The 19,342-nt window shown below is 39.7% G+C and overlaps 1 protein-coding gene across 1 annotated transcript in view; it reads right to left on the bottom strand.

Annotated features, from left to right (window-relative positions):
* LOC145401673 (UDP-glycosyltransferase UGT5-like) overlaps positions 1–16,025 on the bottom strand; it is a 60,321-nt gene extending 44,296 nt beyond the window's left edge. The window contains exons 1-5 of the mRNA XM_080273862.1: positions 15,876–16,025; positions 12,247–12,516; positions 11,421–11,611; positions 10,758–10,853; positions 10,275–10,368 (exon numbers count right to left, since the gene is read on the bottom strand). Of these exons, the coding sequence (XP_080129988.1) occupies positions 10,275–10,368; positions 10,758–10,853; positions 11,421–11,611; positions 12,247–12,516; positions 15,876–16,025 (801 nt within the window). The remainder of the gene's footprint in view (positions 1–10,274; positions 10,369–10,757; positions 10,854–11,420; positions 11,612–12,246; positions 12,517–15,875) is intronic.
* Between the last annotated feature and the right edge of the window lie 3,317 nt (positions 16,026–19,342).

Genomic DNA, 19,342 nt, shown 5'->3' on the forward strand with positions numbered 1-19,342 from the left:
GAAAGTAAATGAGAATAAGAGTAAAGTGATGAAGTGTACGAGGTTGATAGATGGCAGGGGGATGAATATAGTTTTGAATGGTGAGTTGCTTGAGGAGGTAGATTGTTTTAAATATTTAGGGTCAGATGTTGCTGTGGATGGAAGAATAGATGCAGAAGTGAAGTTTAGAATAAATGAAGTAGGAAAGGTGCTGGGAGGAATGAAAAAAGTGTTTAAATGTCGTTCGCTTAGAATGGATGTAAAGAGAAGGCTGTATGAGGGTGTTGTGGTACCGACTGCGTTATATGGGGCTGAAACATGGAATATGGGTGTAGCAGAGAGGAAAAGTTTGAATGTAATGGAGATGAGGTGTCTGAGGAGTATGTGTGGAGTGACGCGTATGGATCGGGTGCGAAATGATGAAGTGCGAAGGAGAACTGGAGTTGTTCGGGAGATGGCTGGTAGAGTTGAGCAGAGGGTGTTGCGATGCTTTGGGCATATGGAGAGAATGGATAATGAGCGATTGGTGAAAAAGATAACTAGATCTGATGTGGGAGGTGCAAGGCTGAGAGGAAGACCACGAATTGGATGGATGGACAGTGTGAAGAGAGCACTGGATGCGAGAGGGATGTCTGTTGAGCAAGGAAGAGTGGCTGTGCGTGACAGAAATAAATGGAGAGAAATTGTGAATGAATAAGTGATGACGCAGCCCTGAGAGGATATTCTCCCGCATTTGGTCTGATCAGCTAGTCAGGTCAGGTGTGGGTAAGGGGATGGGTCTGTTATGATGTGGCAGGGGTAAACCAGTTATGCTGTCGGGCCCTGCTGCGAATGTCACTGATTGCATTGCGCAGTTGACCCTTGTGCGGTGTGTTGCGGTGAGGATCTGTCCGTTCTCGCCTTTGGGGCTAAGATGCGAATGAATGTGTTTGAATGGATGAGTAAATGGGGAGTGTGTCGTCCTGTCTCAGCTACCTCCCTTTCCTTGGGGGAAGCAGCCTAGGTATATATATATATATATATATATATATATATATATATATATATATATATATATATATATATATATACAGTATATCATCCAGTCCTATTCCGCCCCATGAGGAGTGTAGAAGCCTGGTGCCAGGCAAGTTGGTCCTGATATCTAAGATGGAAGTGACCAACCTCACTCATCTCTGAGTGGCAATTTGTGAGTAATAAACCCCAACCACCCCTTGGATACAACCTATACCGGCTCAATCCTATTGAAGCACCTAAATTACCCATTAAACCATCAGGGGCCATAATTTGGTTATATGGTAACCACCCAGCGTGGTAAATGGTTTCCTGGTGTACAGGAAACCATTTGGCTTGTCACTAAGTGTAGAGTCACCCATAGGCAGAAGGAAGAGGAAAGAGTGAAGGGAAAAAAGACAAAAGAGGGAGTGTAAAGTCTCCTGTAGGCAGAAAGAAGAGGAAGGAAGGAATGAAGGACAGAAGAGGAAGTAAGGAAAAGAGGAAAGGGCAAACACTCAAAGCAGCACTACTTAGAGTGAGTAGATGGTGATATATATATATATATATATTGTTAGATAGCCTATGATTTCATCATCCTTTGTGTAATTCTAACGTACAGTATGCTGCAAGTTTGATCACGAGCGTGTTCAACCTCACTCCCCCCCTCCTCCCTTATAGTAGAGTAAGTCGTTCTTTCTGTTGTTCAGGGCAGGATTGTCAACTCTTTGTCCCCTCTGGCTTCATTTGCGCGTCCTTCTTACAAGTTGTATCAAGCTCTGCCGGCCCCTATATAATGAGCTCAGTTTCTACATTAATTGCCACTTAGATCTACTCCTCATTTTGCTCACATCTCTGTCCTCCCCTGTACAGTTGTTATTATTGTGAGTGCTCAGGAAGTCTCCAACCATCTAGCAGCTGTGTAATTTGAGTATAAGTGTTATTGCATTTTTTCTTCTACTGTGTAGCATAAGGTGTTAATTCTTAGGCCTAGTGGGGTTTTTGTGATTAATGTAAAGTTTCATGTCAGCCATTGTTCATAATAGTTTGTATCTGTAATAATTTATCTTGCATTAACTGAGCATTATCCAGTGGATTGTCATTTTATCAGAGCTGACTTAGATAAATTTACTCTTGCTAATTTCGTGTTAATAGAGGCTATTGCAGTTAACCATATATTTAACCTGTTTTTTGCCATTACATTATCCTTATGAGTCCTGAATGTTTTGTTGTTAGTTTGAGCATTAAACTTTAACTTGTAATTTTACCTAACTCTTTGTTTTGAACCTGGAACTTTGCGGGACAGTTTTCTCTGTTCCGTAACATAAATTTGGCGACCTCTTATCAGGATATTCAGGATATTATCATAAGGATATTGCTTGATATATTGTGACTGTGATTTATTCATGATGTCTACTATTACTACGCTTGATGAAGCCAAAGATTTTTTGTCAAATGTGCAAACAGTGTGTGATGTAGAAAACAGAACAAAGAATGAACTTAAGCTTGTTGCTAAACAATTGGGAATTGCTGTTCGCTCTCATCATTCTAAAGATCAAATTGTTGACATGATTAATGAAAGCTTGTTTAATGTAACTCCTTCAAATGAGCAAACGCAGATTGAATTAGCTAAGTTACAGCTAGCCCTACAGGAGGCTCGTGTTAAGGAGGCTGAATTTCAGGCAAATGCTAAGGAGGCTGAGTTTCAGGCACGTGCTAAGGAGGCTGAGTCTCAGGCTCGTATTCAGGAGGCACAAATTGAAATTGCTAGGATTCAGGCAGACCATGAGTATCGCATGAAACAAGGTGGAACTGGATCATCTAGCTCTGATGATTTTGATGTGGCTAAAAATGTTAAACTTGTCCCTCCATTTAATGAATCTGATTTAACAAAGTATTTTCAGTTGTTTGAGAGGGTAGCTACAGGTTTTAATTGGCCAAAAAAGTATTGGCCAGTACTCCTTCAAACTGTTCTCACCGGTAAAGCTCAAGTAACTTATGCATCTTTGCCTCAGAATCAATCTGATAATTATGATGTAGTTAAGAGCTTGATTCTTAAGGCCTATGAGCTTGTTCCTGAAGCCTATAGAGTAAAATTTAGGACAACTTATAAGCAAGGTAAGCAATCCCATGTTGAGTATGCAAAAATCAAAGAAGATCTGTTAGAGCAGTGGTTAAATTCTAAGAATGTGGGTTCTGATTTTGACAGATTTAAGCAGATGATTTTGCTGGAGGATTTCAAAAGGTGTATTAGTAAAGATGTAAGAGTATATCTTGATGAGAAAAGAATAGATAATTTGTCTGATGCTGCAGTTTTAGCTGATGAATATGTTATCACTCACAAGAGATATTCTAAAGAAAAAAGGAAAGCTGAGAGTAAGTACGTTGCCTCTACTCAGGGTACAGGTAACAGGAAAGAGAATAAAGATGATGTTTCTCAGGAAGTAAATACCAGCTTCACCTCTAGATTTCAGAAACGTAAATGTACTTATTGTAGTAAGCTTGGTCATACTACGGAGAAATGTTTCAGGAGACAGCGTGATGTGAACAAAAAGGAGTCTTTAAATATTCAGTCAATTGGTCTAGTGTCCACCCTTGAGAGTTCCCAGAATTCTTTAACTGAGTTAACTGAACCTGCTTTGAGGGGTAACTTAAATTCTCATGATCGAGCTCCTCTTTTGAGCAGTAACGTGGGTGACACTCTCAAGAGTTCATGTGCTAATTTCCTGTCTGATGGTTTTGTCAGTCCTCTGGACAGTAATAACAGGAAATCAGTTAAAATATATCGTGATACAGGTGCTTGCCAATCCCTTATGCTGACCAGTGTTCTAGGCTCTAATGTTAATTCCTCTGATGAAACTGTAATCTTACAAGGTGTAGGGAATAATTACTTCTCTGTCCCTCTGTGCAGAGTGAATTTAGAGTCTGGTTTTGTTAATGGTTCCGTTATGGTTGGGTTGGTTGAGACACTCCCAATGTCAGGTGTAACTTTTTTACTTGGAAATGATATTGGTGGAAGTCAAGTGTGTCCAGCTCCTCAGTTGTCTAGTGAGCCAGTGGCTGCGGCCCAGGACTGTGATGTCCCTGATGTGTTCTCTGCATGTGCTGTCACTAGGGCTAAGCCTAAAGTTACTGGTGATTTAGAGGATAATGATGATGATGATGATGTTACCCTAGCTGACACTTTTCTTGCTAATTTGGACCACTCACCAGATGAGGCAGTACCGCGTTGTGTTGATAATTTGTCTCATCAAGAGTTGGTTGAGTTGCAGGTTGCTGACCCTGAGTTGAAAGGTCTAGCTAACTCAGCTTGCAGTGAGGAAGAGTCAGCTGGTGCTTCTACTTGTTATTATATAAAGTCAGGAGTACTTATGAGGAAGTGGAGACCCCCAACAGCATCAGCCGACTGTGAATGGGAGGTTGTACATCAAGTTGTCATCCCTCGTGTTTGTAGGCAGGATATCATTAGAGTGGCTCATGATTCCAGTTTGGCAGGACACCTTGGAGTGAGGAAGACTGTGGCACGCATTTTGAAACACTTCTACTGGCCAGGTATCTTCAGAGATGTTTCCTGGTATTGTAAGTCTTGTCACACCTGTCAAGTTGTGGGGAAGTGTAATCAGACCGAAAAGGTTGCACCTCTAGTTCCCATTCCTCCTTTTGAGGCGCCATTCACCCGTGTGTTGGTGGATATTGTGGGCCCTCTTCCTAAGACTTCTTCAGGATTTTCTTATGTGTTGACCCTAATTGATATGGCTACTCGTTATCCTGAAGCCATTCCACTTAGAAATATCTCAGCAAAGAACGTGGTTAAGGAAATGCTAGGGTTCTTCACAAAGTTTGGTCTGCCCAAGGAGGTACAGTCAGACCGGGGAAGTAATTTCATGTCAAACGTTTTCAAGCAGTCTTTGAAAGAGTTGGGCATCACCCAGATCACGTCTTCAGCTTACCATCCCCAGACCCAAGGAGCGTTGGAGAGATATCATCAAACACTCAAATCGATGCTCAAGAAATACTGTTTGGAACATCAGAAAGACTGGGATAAAGGTCTTCCATTCGTTGTGTTTGCCGCAAGAGAATCTCCAAATGAATCACTGGGCTTCTCACCCTTTGAACTACTGTTTGGCCATGAAGTAAGAGGACCCCTTAAGTTACTCAAGGAATGCTGGCTGTCGGAGGAAGATGACATCAACCTGCTGGAGTATGTGATGAAGTTCAAAGAACGGCTGTCCACTGCTTTACAGCTGGCAAGAGAGAATTTAGGAGCTGCTCAGGAGAAGATGAAGACTTGGTATGATAAGAAGTCCAGGTTACGCCACTTTCAGCCAGGAGATCAGGTTTTGATTCTGCTACCGGTGCATGGGCAACCTCTTCAAGCCAAGTTTAGTGGTCCTTATTTCGTGGAGAAGAAACTCAGTGATGTCAACTATGTCATCGCCACACCAGATCGTAGACAGAACAAGCAACTTTGTCACATCAACATGCTAAAGTTATATCACAGGCGGGACGAAAATAACCCAGTCTGCACTGTAGCTGTTCCACCCGCGTCTGCAAGTGAAGTTCTCCCATGCAGCATGAGCCTGAGTGATAGTTTGGGGAAGAATCCTGATATCATGACTGATCTCCAGACTAAGCTTTCTCATCTAGCTCCCGAGGAAAGGCAGGAGTTTTCGGCACTACTGCAGGAGCACCCGCAAGTGTTCCGTGCCACTCCAGGAAGAACTACTGTATTGATGCATGATGTCGATGTTGGAGACGCAAAGCCAATTAAACTGCCTCCTTACCGTGTGAACCCAGTGAAAGTTCCTCTCATCCAGAAGGAGCTTGGCTACCTGTTGGACCACAAGATGATTGAGCCATGTCAGAGCGAGTGGAGTTCTCCTGTCACTCTGGTCCCTAAGCCAGGGGGGTCACAGCGGCTTTGCATTGACTACAGACGTGTTAATCAGATAACCAAAACAGACACTTACCCTCTCCCTCGCGTGGAAGATTGCATAGACAAGATCGGAAAGGCTAGGTACATAAGTAAGTTTGATTTGTTAAAGGGATACTGGCAAGTACCAATGACTGAACGTGCTAGGGAGATCTCATGTTTGGTAACACTAGGAAACACTTTTGCATGTTCTGTAATGCCATATGGTATGAAGAATGCACCAGCCACTATTCAGAAGCTCATGAATGTTGTAACAGAGGGTTTGGCAGGGTGTGTTGTTTATATTGATGATGTATTAATCTTCAGTGACAGCTGGAAAGATCATCTATGCCATGTCAGTAAAATTCTTGAGCATTTGGCTCATGCTAATCTTGTAGCTAATTTATCAAAGTGTGAGTTTGGTCAAGCTAAAGTTCAGTACCTTGGGTACGTAATTGGTGATGGACATGTTGCACCACCAGGAGCTAAGGTTCAGGTTATAAGTGATCTTCCCAGACCTAAAAGTAGGAAAGAGCTACAGAGATTTTTGGGAATGGTAGGTTATTACAGGAGATTTGTTCTTAACTTTTCAATTCTTGTATCACCACTTACAGACCTGCTGAAAGAGGGAGTTCAATTTGTCTGGACCGATAACTGTGAATCCTCTTTCAACAAACTTAAAGCTATCCTATTAAGTCAGCCAGTGCTCGCTACTCCAAATTTTGCTAAGCCTTTTAAGATGGCTGTTGACGCAAGTGATACAGGAGCTGTGGCTGTTTTGCTGCAAGAGGATGATCAGGGTATTGAACACCCTGTATCTTATTACAGTAAGAAGTTCACTCCACCTCAAAAGAACTACTCAACTATTGAGAAAGAGCTTTTGGCCTTGATTTTGGGTTTACAGCATTTTTCATTTTATTTGTGTTCTGGTTTTGACCCCATAGTCATTTATACCGATCATAACCCACTGAAATTCCTTAGTAAGTTTAAAGATAAAAATCAGAGATTGACAAGATGGAGTCTACTTCTTCAGTAGTATTCATTAGACATACAACATGTCAAGGGGAAAAAAATGTTATTGCAGATTGCTTATCTAGACTTTAGACAGATTGTTTTAGAGTAATAAGAAATTTCCTTTGTAAATTTCTTTTTCTTTGTGGGGAGGTGTTACATAGCCTATGATTTCATCATCCTTTGTGTAATTCTAACTTACAGTATGCTGCATGTTTGATCACGAGCGTGTTCAACCTCACTCCCCCCCTCCTCCCTTATAGTAGAGTAAGTCGTTCTTTCTGTTGTTCAGGGCAGGATTGTCAACTCTTTGTCCCCTCTGGCTTCATTTGCGCGTCCTTCTTACAAGTTGTATCAAGCTCTGCCGGCCTCTATATAATGAGCTCAGTTTCTACATTAATTGCCATTTAGATCTACTCCTCATTTTGCTCACAGCTCTGTCCTCCCCTGTACAGTTGTTATTATTGTGAGTGCTCAGGAAGTCTCCAACCATCTAGCAGCTGTGTAATTTGAGTATAAGTGTTATTGCATTTTTTCTTCTACTGTGTAGCATAAGGTGTTAATTCTTAGGCCTAGTGGGGTTTTTGTGATTAATGTAAAGTTTCATGTCAGCCATTGTTCATAATAGTTTGTATCTGTAATAATTTATCTTGCATTAACTGAGCATTATCCAGTGGATTGTCATTTTATCAGGGTTGACTTAGATAAATTTACTCTTGCTAATTTCGTGTTAATAGAGGCTATTGCAGTTAACCATATATTTAACTGTTTTTTGCCATTACATTATCCTTATGAGTCCTGAATGTTTTGTTGTTAGTTTGAGCATTAAACTTTAACTTGTAATTTTACCTAGCTCTTTCTTTTGAACCTGGAACTTTGCGGGGCAGTTTTCTCTGTTCCCTAACAATATATATATATATATATATATATATATATATATATATATATATATATATATATATATATATATATATATATATATATATCCAGCTTATGAGAAAAGGAAATGAAATGAAAACGAAAACAAATAAAGAAGAAATAGAATTAGCGAAATTAAATAAGCTCATAAACATGAGAACCAGAGGGGAAAAAAGAGAGAGAGAGAGAGAGAGAGAGAAACCTGGATCAGATCTAAGGAACCATTAAAAAAGAAAAAAGTCTGAAACAGATCCGACGTAAAATGGAACTCGGAAAGCAACAAATTACATCATTGTAAGAAAAAAACGGTGAAGTCATTAAATGCAGAGATAAGATGGTGAAGAGAGTTGAAGAATTTTACCAAGAACTATATGCATCAATGACCGTAGTACCAATAGCTAACTTTTCAGTTGATACAAGTGAAATACCTGAGGTAACACCAGACGAAGTAAACATTTCCCTTAAAAATACGAAAAGGGGGAAAGCTCAGTGAGAAGATGGAATAGCAGCAGATTTACTGTTGGATGCAGGAGTAGAAGTAAAAATCAGGCTTGCTCACTTATTAACTAAAAGTATAAGAAAGAAAAAAATTCCCCAAACATTGTGTAATGCAATAGTTAATTTACTTTACCAAAAAGGGTGACTTAAAAGATCGTAGTAAATATCGACCCGTTAGCTTATTATCAGTCATTTACAAACTCTTCACTAAAGTCCTTAGGAACAGAATAATAACAAATTTGGCGGAAATCCAACCTTGTGAACATTCAGGATTCCGAAGCGAAGATTCCAATACTTATCATCTACACACAATGAATTTGCTAACTGAGAAAATATAGATTGTAATAAACCACTGTGCTTAAGTTTTGTTGATTACGAAAAGGCATTTGAATCAGTGGAGCACAGCAATTATAAATTCATTGCGAGAACAAGGAGTGAAAGAGAACATTGTAAAACTGCTTGGAAATATATAAAAAGAGGGAACTGCTACAGTTAAAATATATAAGGACTCAGAGAAAAATAAGACTGAGAAGAGCGTGCGTCAGGGAAATACAATTTCACAAATTTATTTACAACATGCCTAGATAGTATTTTCAGAAGGCTAGACTGGAAGAACAAAGGTGTAGAACATAGATGGAGAAAAGTTAAACCATTTGAGATTTGCATATGACATTGTCCTAATCTCAGAAACAACAGAGGCATTGCAAGAAATGTTAAATGGCCTGAACAGAGAAAATCTCTATCAGGGATAAAGATGAACTGGAGTAAAACTAATGTTTAATCCAAATACACTAAGTAGCGTCATTAGAAAAGCGAAGAAAGTCTTGAGGAGGTCGAAGAGTGCAATTACTTGGGGCAAATAATAAAATTAACGAAAGATCATGATAGTGAAATACAAAGATGAATTACAATTGGATGGAAAGCTTTCTGTAAACATAGAGATATTACGAAAAATAGCATGCCAGTTTGTATGAAACAAAAAAACTAAAAACGAATGTATAATTCCAGCTATGACTTATGGTTGTAAGACTTGGAAACTGACAAAATCGATGGAAAAGAAACTAATCCTTTCTCAGAGAGCAATGGAAACTTCAATGTTGGGAATATCTTTAGGAGACAGGAAAAGACCAACTTGGGTTAGAGAGCAGACCAAAGTCAAAGGCATTATAGAAGTTATGAAAGAACAAAAATGGAGGTGGGCAGGCCATGTAACAAGAAAAAGGGATGACTGATGAAGGAAGAGGTTGACTGACTGGACACCAAGAGACTGTAAGCGTAGCAGAAAAGGCCAGACAGGAGGTGGCGAGATGAAATTAAGGAATTTGCAGGGGAAAATTGGCATAGATTGGCTCAATGAATTCGTGGAGAAGTTTGTGCAAGGACTTTGTTCTTCAGTGGACTTGTAATGACTGATAATGATGATATCTATCTATCTATCATCCATTTCTCTCTCTCTCTCTCTCTCTCTCTCTCTCTCTCTCTATATATATATATATATATATATATATATATATATATATATATATATATATATATATATGGTGCTATGTGGATTTGAATCACTCATATCTATCTATAATATTATGAAACTGACAACCATAAAACAGACTGTGAAAGAAAGCAGTGACTGCTGCCATAACTTAAGACAATACAAAAAGTTGATACAGTGCCTGTAGAAAGAAGAGTGGCATTATTACTACTTTGTCTTATAGGCCTCAGATGATGGGATGGCATATATCTAAAATGCTAAACAAGAGAGTCTTGGGTACAGATATGCTACCATAGTGTGGGTTACATACTAATGATTAATGAAGTTTTGTAAGAAGTCTAATTATTAAGTAACGTTAGAGATGTTTATGCTTTGAAATGCTTCATAGTTTACTCAAATACTGAACTGTTTTTCTTTTTCCGTGGCGAAAACTAAAACTTCGTTATAAGCATAAGTACACTGAGTCCTTTTTACCTTAGGGAGAGGCTGTGAAGGTTGACAGTGGATGCCCCCTGCATGTACAACAGCTGGGACAATTGGTCGATGTGGCAAGTCAACTGTTTTCACACTGTTGAGACAGAAGATAACTTATGTGTTATCGAAGAAGTTACTGAAGGTATGAGTGGTTTCAGAAGACACAATGTGTGCTTCAGTGGTAAAATGTTCATTTTACTAATGACAGAAAACTTTGGATGTGTTTGTCATGGCCACCCTAGATAATTTGGGATTACGATTCACCCATCATAACTTGGCGACGATTTTTTCCGTTTCCAGTTATTTTACATATCTTGGTGACAGAAAGCAAATCTCTTACCCTTTCCATAGCACCTCCTCATGAGTAACATTTTATTCAACATTCAAGATTTGAAAGATTGAAATTTTAAGCCAAGGTGAAGTGAAAATAATAGACAGACAAGAAGAAATGAGCGCTTCCCAGTGAAGTACATTACACCTTACCTGTTAATGAGTACGATACTGGAATTGTAGCGGATGGTATGCATACTGGGCATATCTTCTGGGCACAGACCTCGACGGCGACACTCATTCTCAATACTGCAATGCCAGAATTTACACAGCACAGTAAAAATATTTTTTCTTAAACAGCATCATCTAAGTATTAACTACTTCACTCTGATGACCCAATACTGATTTTAGTTTTGCTATTACTTGACAGTTTTCTTAACTTATGGGGAATTTTTCATAATAGCATGACTTTAATGGAGAGTGTTTCCTAGCCTTATACAACAAGAGATTTCTCATAAGTTTACATTTCAGGTATTTTGAGGCAGAGTGAGATATAATGGCATTATTGCAGTGTTGGCATTATACACATTATCAGCTCTCAGCGTCCACATATGATCAACAACCAGCTAACACCATCATTTTCCGTTCCTACAGGAAACTCTTATAATATCACATAACGTTCTTCATACTACAGTTTGCACTCATACATTCAGTACAATAGAGCAACAGTACACCGCAGAGCACTGACCTGTACAGCTTGATATATAAGATTAAGGTATTTAATATTTAAAGACTCCTTAATTGTTTCACATCTAACATTGTAAACAAGATATTTCAGAAAACAATATTAACAAACATAATAAAAATATCACGTACCTACGCGTGAAAAGTTCATTAAAAATCCCATATATGACCTCTGAGAGGGTATTGACAGCCCGTTGTGTAAAGGTCATTGGATGTGTGAAAGGAAGGAACTTGATAGGAACAAAAGAAGGGAAACTTGGATTTCCTGTGATATCAGAAAAAGGACTGACCAGTCCAGCTGGAAAAACATATATGAAAGGCACCTGTGGAGGAAATAAACATATGAGGCAGTATTAAAACAAATCAAAATACAACAATAGACAACAACAGAAGCTGCAACTGAATGTATACCAGCTTATATCAGTTAATAAGAAATGATCTCAGACACACCTGGTAATCAACACAACATACTGCACTGCAATATACTCAATTGTGTGCTGTTGTATGAAGACAAAGGATGAAAACTGGTAATATTTGTTATTCAAAAGAAAAACAAATCACACAGAGCTCTTGGAGAGTTCTGAGCGATTTTCTTATGAACGATTGCTCATCAGGTCACTGAAGATAGTTCCTTTTTGTTTAACCTTACTGTTAAAATCTTTTTTTTTTAATGTGCAGTCTCACCATGGACTGCGTAAATCTTGTTTTAAGTGTGTGTGTGTGTGTGTGTGTGTGTGTGTGTGTGTGTGTAATTGCCACACTTAGTCATTAACAATTCCTTGATTATGAAGTTTTTATGCTTTATAATTTATAATGTTTTGCTGGAAATAATTGCCACTTTAAGCACTGCTTCACGGTCTACTTTTCAGTAATGCATCTAGGGTGGTAAATGTGAAATTACTGATTCACGTAAGAAACATGGCACAAATAATAAGAGAATACATAAAAGAAAATTTACCTTCATTCGGTGAACAACTGACAGAAAACAGTCAGAGAACGCTGCAGAGAGCATTATAAGATCAAACTCTTCGGTTAAAAGATTTTGCATTTCTTCCTTTTCTAAGGCATCAGAACAGATTCCAGGTATCTCCCGGATGAAGGTAAGTGGTGCCGTCATTTTACTATCAGACGTGTTGGGAGCGATTCTCGAAACGTCCACGTCGGGCAGCACAACCTCTCGCACGTTCTCACGAAGATTTGACGGTTGGTAAGCAGACACTACTGTGATCTGCAGAATAACACAACTGAATAACATCATTCGTTATTTGTATATTTCAGACTTTATACGTAAATACCTGATTGCTAGACAATTTTGACTACCTCTCTTAAAAATGACCTCATTTTCCCCTATTACTTAGTAAATCCAATGGGTCATTGTAATTTATTGCTTACATAATGCCATTCAGGGGAAGACAACTGATTATTATTGCCTTACATGTTTAGTCCTGGGAATTTGGACTTCTGATGACTAATAACGATGTAAGGCCATAAAAAATGGAAAGGAAAAAATTATCACATACATCTATTACTGTTGATAAAAGATGAGTTGAATTTCTATGCAGCCTTTATAACCTATTCACTGCAGTAATGCCATTTTACCTTAATCCATTCTTGCTCATCGAAAGTCATATTATTAGATTTAGGATTGATTCTTTGATTTCAAATGATTAGGAACTTCCACCACTACCACTTGCACTTGGAAAGATCTTTCCCAAACATACAATAATCTTGGAGTTGCAGAATTAAAATACAGATGGTGTCAATCCGATGAGTGGATCCAGGGATGTCTCTCAAGCTGCCAGGGCAACACCCTTGACTTATCACAGTAAGGTAATACCCAGTACTGTGCATATATACAGTATAACGCATTTTTTACTTGTTATTATGTTTATTTCTGCAACACAAACCATCCTTGCTGAGAAATGTTGCTTAGTTAAAAAGAGCAAGGGGATGTCGAACACTCATTTCTTGGGAAAATGACGTGGGCAACACCTCAAAATGATTCCTGGCTCCGCCTCTGCATTCACTGGTGTTGGAGGAATAATTACCTGGTTTACATTTACAAGGGCATGTATATAATCAAATACTGCAGTGTCAAAATTTACCATTCCTGATTATATATTCAATGGTATAATTACAGTATTTAAGAAGGCAAGGATAATGACTGATATTACAGTTTTTGCTACTATTCAAGACGAAAAGGGGTGCAAGGAACAGCATAGTGGTATGAAGATGTGAGACAAGCTGTGGCACAGAACAATAATGCACATAGTGAGAGGATGGAAAGCAGAGGCACGGGAGAAGTTGAGAGACTGAAGGGGAAGTTATTCGTGGAGAGGAAACGAAAGGTGAAGAGATTAATAAGGGAGAGTAAGGAGAGAGTGGTTGAAGAATTAGAAAGGAATTTGAGTGTAAAGTAGAGGGAATGAAAGAGAATATTCTGGAAAGAGGTAAAAAAAAAGTTAGAAAGAGCGATAAAAAAGTTGGTAGGAGAGGGAAAGACAAAAAAGGTAGATTGATAGTGGAGGGAGAAAAAGTGATCAGACGGAGAGTACATTTTAAAGAATTGTTAAACATGGAGAAAGTAATGCGAGTATAAATGCCTGAGGAAAGGCTGGGAGAAGGATGGAGGTGAGAAGAGAGGAAGAGATCAGTAGAATGGAAGTAGTGAAAGCAGTGAAGAAAATCAAAATGGGGAAAGTCTCAGGAATTGATGGAGTGTGTGGTGAAACGTTGATGCATGGGGGAGAGATTGTAGTAGAATGGATTTAGAAGATGTGCAGATTGGCCTGGGAGGAAGATAGAGTCCCAGACGATTGAAAGTCAGAAGTCAGGTATAATTATTCGCTTATACAAATGAGAAGGGGAAAAAGAAGTTACTGGTAATCATTCGGGTATTCGTCTTCTTAGTTTACTAGGAAAATTATAAGGTTGGATACTTACTGGCAGAGCAAAGGAAATAACAGGGGAATTAGTTGCAGAAGAACAGAGAGGGTTCAGGAGGGGAACAGGTTGTGTAGATCAGATATTCATTCTTAGATCGTTAGTGGAAGAGCTTCTAGAGAAGGATAAGGAGTTGTATGAGGCTTTCATTGATTTGGAGAAACCATATGACAGTGGATAGAGGAGAAATGTGGAAAATATCAAGAATATATGGAGTAGGTTGGAAGTCAATGAATGACGTGAAGAGTATAAGAGGATGCCAAGACTGCAGTGCGTGTGGATAATGAACTGAGTGAATTTTTCGATCTGAAGGTTGGATTACAACAGGATTGTGTCATGTCTCAATGGTTGTACAGTCTATTTATGGATGGGGTTATAAGTGATACAAGGAAGGTCAGTGGATATTGGAGTGGCCCTGATGAAGGAGAGCAGGTTTGGAAACTTCATGTACTGTTGTTTGCAGATGATTCAATACTGTTAAGTGAAAACGAAGGGGAACTGCAAGGTTCGGTGAATGAGTTTCGGAGAGTGTGTAAGAAATAGAATCCAAAGGTGAACGTAGGGAAGAGAACAATTAAGATCCTTTAGAGAAATGAAGTCACTGAATGTACCTTGAGGTTGGATGAAGAGGAAATGGAAATTGTGAGTGCATTTAAGTATTTGGGCAGTGTGTTGAGCAAGAATGAAAGTTTGGAGGATGAAGTGCTTGAAAAGATACAAGGAAGAAAGGTTGCCGGTTCTTTGAAATCAGTGAGAAGAAATAGGGAAGCGAGCATGGAAGTAAGAAAGTTGCTGCATGATAGTATTGTGATACCGTGTCTAACATATGGAAGTGAAGCTTGGACTATGCTGGGAAAAAAACATGTCAAGAGAAAGGGCAGTGGAAATGAATTATTTGAGAGGAGCACGTGGAGTTACATGGAGAGACAGACTTACGAATAGGGAAGTGAAGGAGCGTTGTGGTGTGGATGTAATAGAACGCGTTAGGAGAAGTACATTAATGTGTTTTGGTCATGAGATGATGGAGAGTGAGAGATGTACAAGAAGTGTGTATGTAAGTGATCTAGATGGTGGAAGAAGAGGGGGGAGGTCGAGAATGAGATGGAGAGATGAAGTGGAGAGGTATATGAGTGAGTTGGGTGTAAGCTGGGGGGGGGGAGTCAAATGGAGAGGAACAGGGCAAAATGGAGACGATTTGTTTGTGGTCGCCCTTGCGCGATTAAGGAGTTTGGCAACAGATAGATAGCTAGTTACTCTTCAGAGTGGTTCATATACAACCCTCCTCTTGCACTTCAGCAGTAGAACTCTTGTATTGCACAGGGCGAAAGAACAACAGTTCTTATTGCTGGAGAAATCACGCGCCCCTGCCCAATAGTTCATAGGTAGGCAATAATGTAGAAAGTTTTGAGAGTGTTGGAAGAGAAGTGTGTAAAAATTTTGTGTAATGGCTCTGAGGGTAAGTGGTAGTCTGTGGGATTATATTTATATGAGGAGGATTGGCAGATGCATTTACTACCATCCACACCGCCTGAGGTTCCAAAACAGTGGATAAAGGGGGTAATACTGCATGAGGAAAACTCTCTCTCTCTCTCTCTCTCTCTCTCTCTCTCTCTCTCTCTCTCATGTGTGTGTGTAATAAGTCACCTGATTGCCATGGTCTGCCAGTGCGTTGACGATGCCCATAAAAAAGTTCTTGTGGCTCTTTGACGCTACAGGACTGAGGAAGAGGATACGACCTGCCTGCACAGGTGACACACATGCCACCGCAGCCACCAGCAGCAACCACACCCGCATCTGCACACCACAAAGTACAGTTAGGGGAGCTGGGGGTTAGGTGGTTTGCATGGACACCCATCTTAATACTGTGTCAAACAATGATTTTGCCTCGTGTTGAGTATTATAAAGTACTGTATGGATTGGTCTGCCAGGTATCTTCTGACCTTTGAATTGTTAAAACACATGTTGGCACATTCAGTTTTGATGCTGATGTTACTTTTTGTCTCTAAGAACCAGTAGTTCTTCGGTCATCTTGCTCTGATAGGTCGTTTTTGCATGTGAACTCTAAGTTATATAATACTTGTAAAAAGCCTTTATCAATAAAACTGTTGACCTTTCCTTCGGATCACTTCATAGCTATACCCCCTCCCCTCGCCGCTCCCCTCTCCCGTAACTTTGGTACAATATCTATTGGGTGGGGAATAAACTGGTATCAACTGCTTCATTCCTCAAATTTCACATGCTTCAGGGTCAAACTACGATTGTGAGCCGTGCAGGATTTTTGTTGCTGACTCTGTTCAGCTAGCAATATTAATAAAACGTACTATGTATTGCAAACTGAAGTAATCTGGCATACCAGTTTCATAGGTAGCATTGTACACCCACAAAAAAAAAAAAATCAGAACTTTCTGAGTGAGAAACATTGACACACTGGACGAAAGATCTGAAAATAAACTGAGCTCTCATGCGTGGCTGGTATCCCTGATCTGCTTAGCCTTAGGGCCGCATTCATAGTGGCATCAGAGGCTTCGTAGCACTGCCTACAAAGCACTTTGTTTTGAACAGAATTATCACTGCCTTTTATGATTTACTTTTTTTGTGTGAGTCCGAATCTGGGCATAGGCTTCACAGCCTGCTCTCAAGGGCCAGTAGTCCTCCTACATACCATACCCCTTACATGTCACCACTTCGGCGCTGATACCCACTGTCCATACTGAATAAATGCTAGGGCTGTCTGATATAGGAGAGGTGTATTGGTATTAGCGGGGGTATTTTTACATGTCGGCAGGTCTTCTGGTAAAGTATTATTTTTATGAAATTCAGATCCTTAACCCAAGGCGTCCCGTCGATGTATGGGCACATCGCAACGTTTTGTCACAGCTAGTCCCATCGACGTAGCAGTTTTCGTGCAATTGGAAGGTTCATAATTTGCGCAATTTTCAATTTTCGCGCGTGATTTTTGGTACGTATACACGGGACACCTTCCTCTACAAGATGCCAGGCAGGGACAATGCCTTACCCAGCATAACCCCCCCCCCGCACGCCATTGTCTCGGCAATTCACCTGTTATCAGTGACCTGGCCAATAAAGACATTCAGGGCCAGAGTGATTCTCCAATCGATGACAATGTGGAGGACAAAGTTTACGTAGCATTAGAGGAAGAAACAGTCAGAAATGATGATCAGGTAATGTCGCCAAAAAAGGTTAGGTATGTCGATGTGTTCGTGAGTGAAACAATGCTCATATTGCCTATATTACTGTGTGAAAACCAATATTCTCTCATATTACATATAAATTCGTATCAAATAAATAAATAAATACCGTTTATGAGTGGTGTGGAATAGTTACCCTCCCATAGAACTCGTTTTCTTTGGAGCCAGCCTGATAGCAGGTAAGCAGTACTGCTAGCTGTATCGTGAATTTTAAACCTCAGGTGAGCGATTTCTCTATGAATTTTCGATGTTTCTCACCAAAAGCGGAGGTTTGAGCAAAAAAAAAAAAAAAAAATCCAAAATTGGTCGGGATTGAGGGGAGTCAGTGGTGGAAAATTGGGCACGACAGGGCGGGTTAAACTGTGCCCTGCCCCAGCGGGGATTAGAACCTGGGTCTGGTAGGACTGCAGATCACCTCCCCACCGATTTTAGTATCAACATAATTTTCATTAAAATTATAAACGAGGCTGTTGATGTATAGTGGACAGAATAAATCGTTATCTAAGAAGTGTTACGAAAGAATCCGAAACCACTTTAAATATGAGCACTGCTCATTCGATGCTGAAATTGTTCAAGCTGAAGCAATTTCATAGGCAACACAATTCCTCACATTACATGCAGATCGAGAACCATTTGAGGTAAAAGCCTATCCTAAAATAATTGAATATGCCTACTGATCATCCCCTTCACGCTATCACCTTCAACAAACTGGTGGTATACTGTATATCATTCTCAATTTTCATAAGCCATGGACTACTACACTCGCGTGTTGCTTATGCCGTTAATTTATAAAAATGGAAACAAGCATCAGAAAATGAGCCCAGTAAGGCATATGGATTCACGGAGTGTCAAGTATACAGTTCTAAAGCAATACTATACTATGATACATACTGTGTATACTTTATATGCATTGTTCATGGGGTGTTGTATATACTGGACAATTAGGCCTATAAAGTTTGCCCTTAAATCCATTCTTAAAACGTTAAGGTTCTTGTCACTTCATCACAGCGTGTAAGGAAGTCCTAGGGTGGTAAAATTGGATTCAACAGGTGCAAAGCAGACAAATAGAACTTTGATTTCCATATTATCTAGAGGCATAAGTTCTGAGACTCTGCTTTGGATATTATGTCTATTGCCATGAATTATCCATTGTGCACATGAAACTACAGGAGCTATACTCTATCTAGTGAGAGAGAGAGAGAGAGAGAGAGAGAGAGAGAGAGAGGGAGAGAAAAAGAGAGAGATTAGATCAGGTGTACCAACCCTTAACATGTATTCATGGCTTCTGTGCCAGTAATTGTTGCAAACAAGTGCTCGTGGGCCTTCGGGCCCCTTGCACTTGTTCCTGCGGAGGGCTCTCGTGCTGTTATAATATATTTTAGTTACAGCTGGGGCAAAAAATTCTATGGAGATCCTATGCCAGGTACCAAGAGCAACGTTGTTTGGTCAGATTATGATAGCTTATTAAATATGGTGAAAGTTTTTCAATCGTGACGGGACCAAGTTTTTTCACATCAGCGAATTTTTTGCGATTATTGTGCCAATATTGGTACGATTTGCATATGTAGTTTCGGCTGCCCAAAATACACACACACACACACACACACACACACACACACACACACACATAGCCAACAGCCACAATGAACGGACGTCTCTTGACTGCTCCCAGGCCCAGGCCCAGCCACCGCTGCAAACCTTTAGTAGTTTCCAGGAATTATGTTTGTCCTGTCTCCTATGGTCTTGTTTTAAGTTTAAAATACTGTAAGTAAATGTAGACTACCAAAAATGTAAAGATTTACTGGCAAGAGTATACATGAATGTTTGTAGTATTTTCAGTAACAGCTGTTTTTGGTACTGTAACCAACCTTAAACATGGCCGATAATGTAAACATTGAGGGA

This window comes from Coenobita brevimanus, chromosome 56 (assembly GCF_032717465.1).
Source record: "Coenobita brevimanus isolate Jiangsu-jjx chromosome 56, ASM3271746v2, whole genome shotgun sequence".
In the NCBI taxonomy this organism is placed as follows: Eukaryota; Metazoa; Arthropoda; class Malacostraca; order Decapoda; family Coenobitidae; genus Coenobita; species Coenobita brevimanus.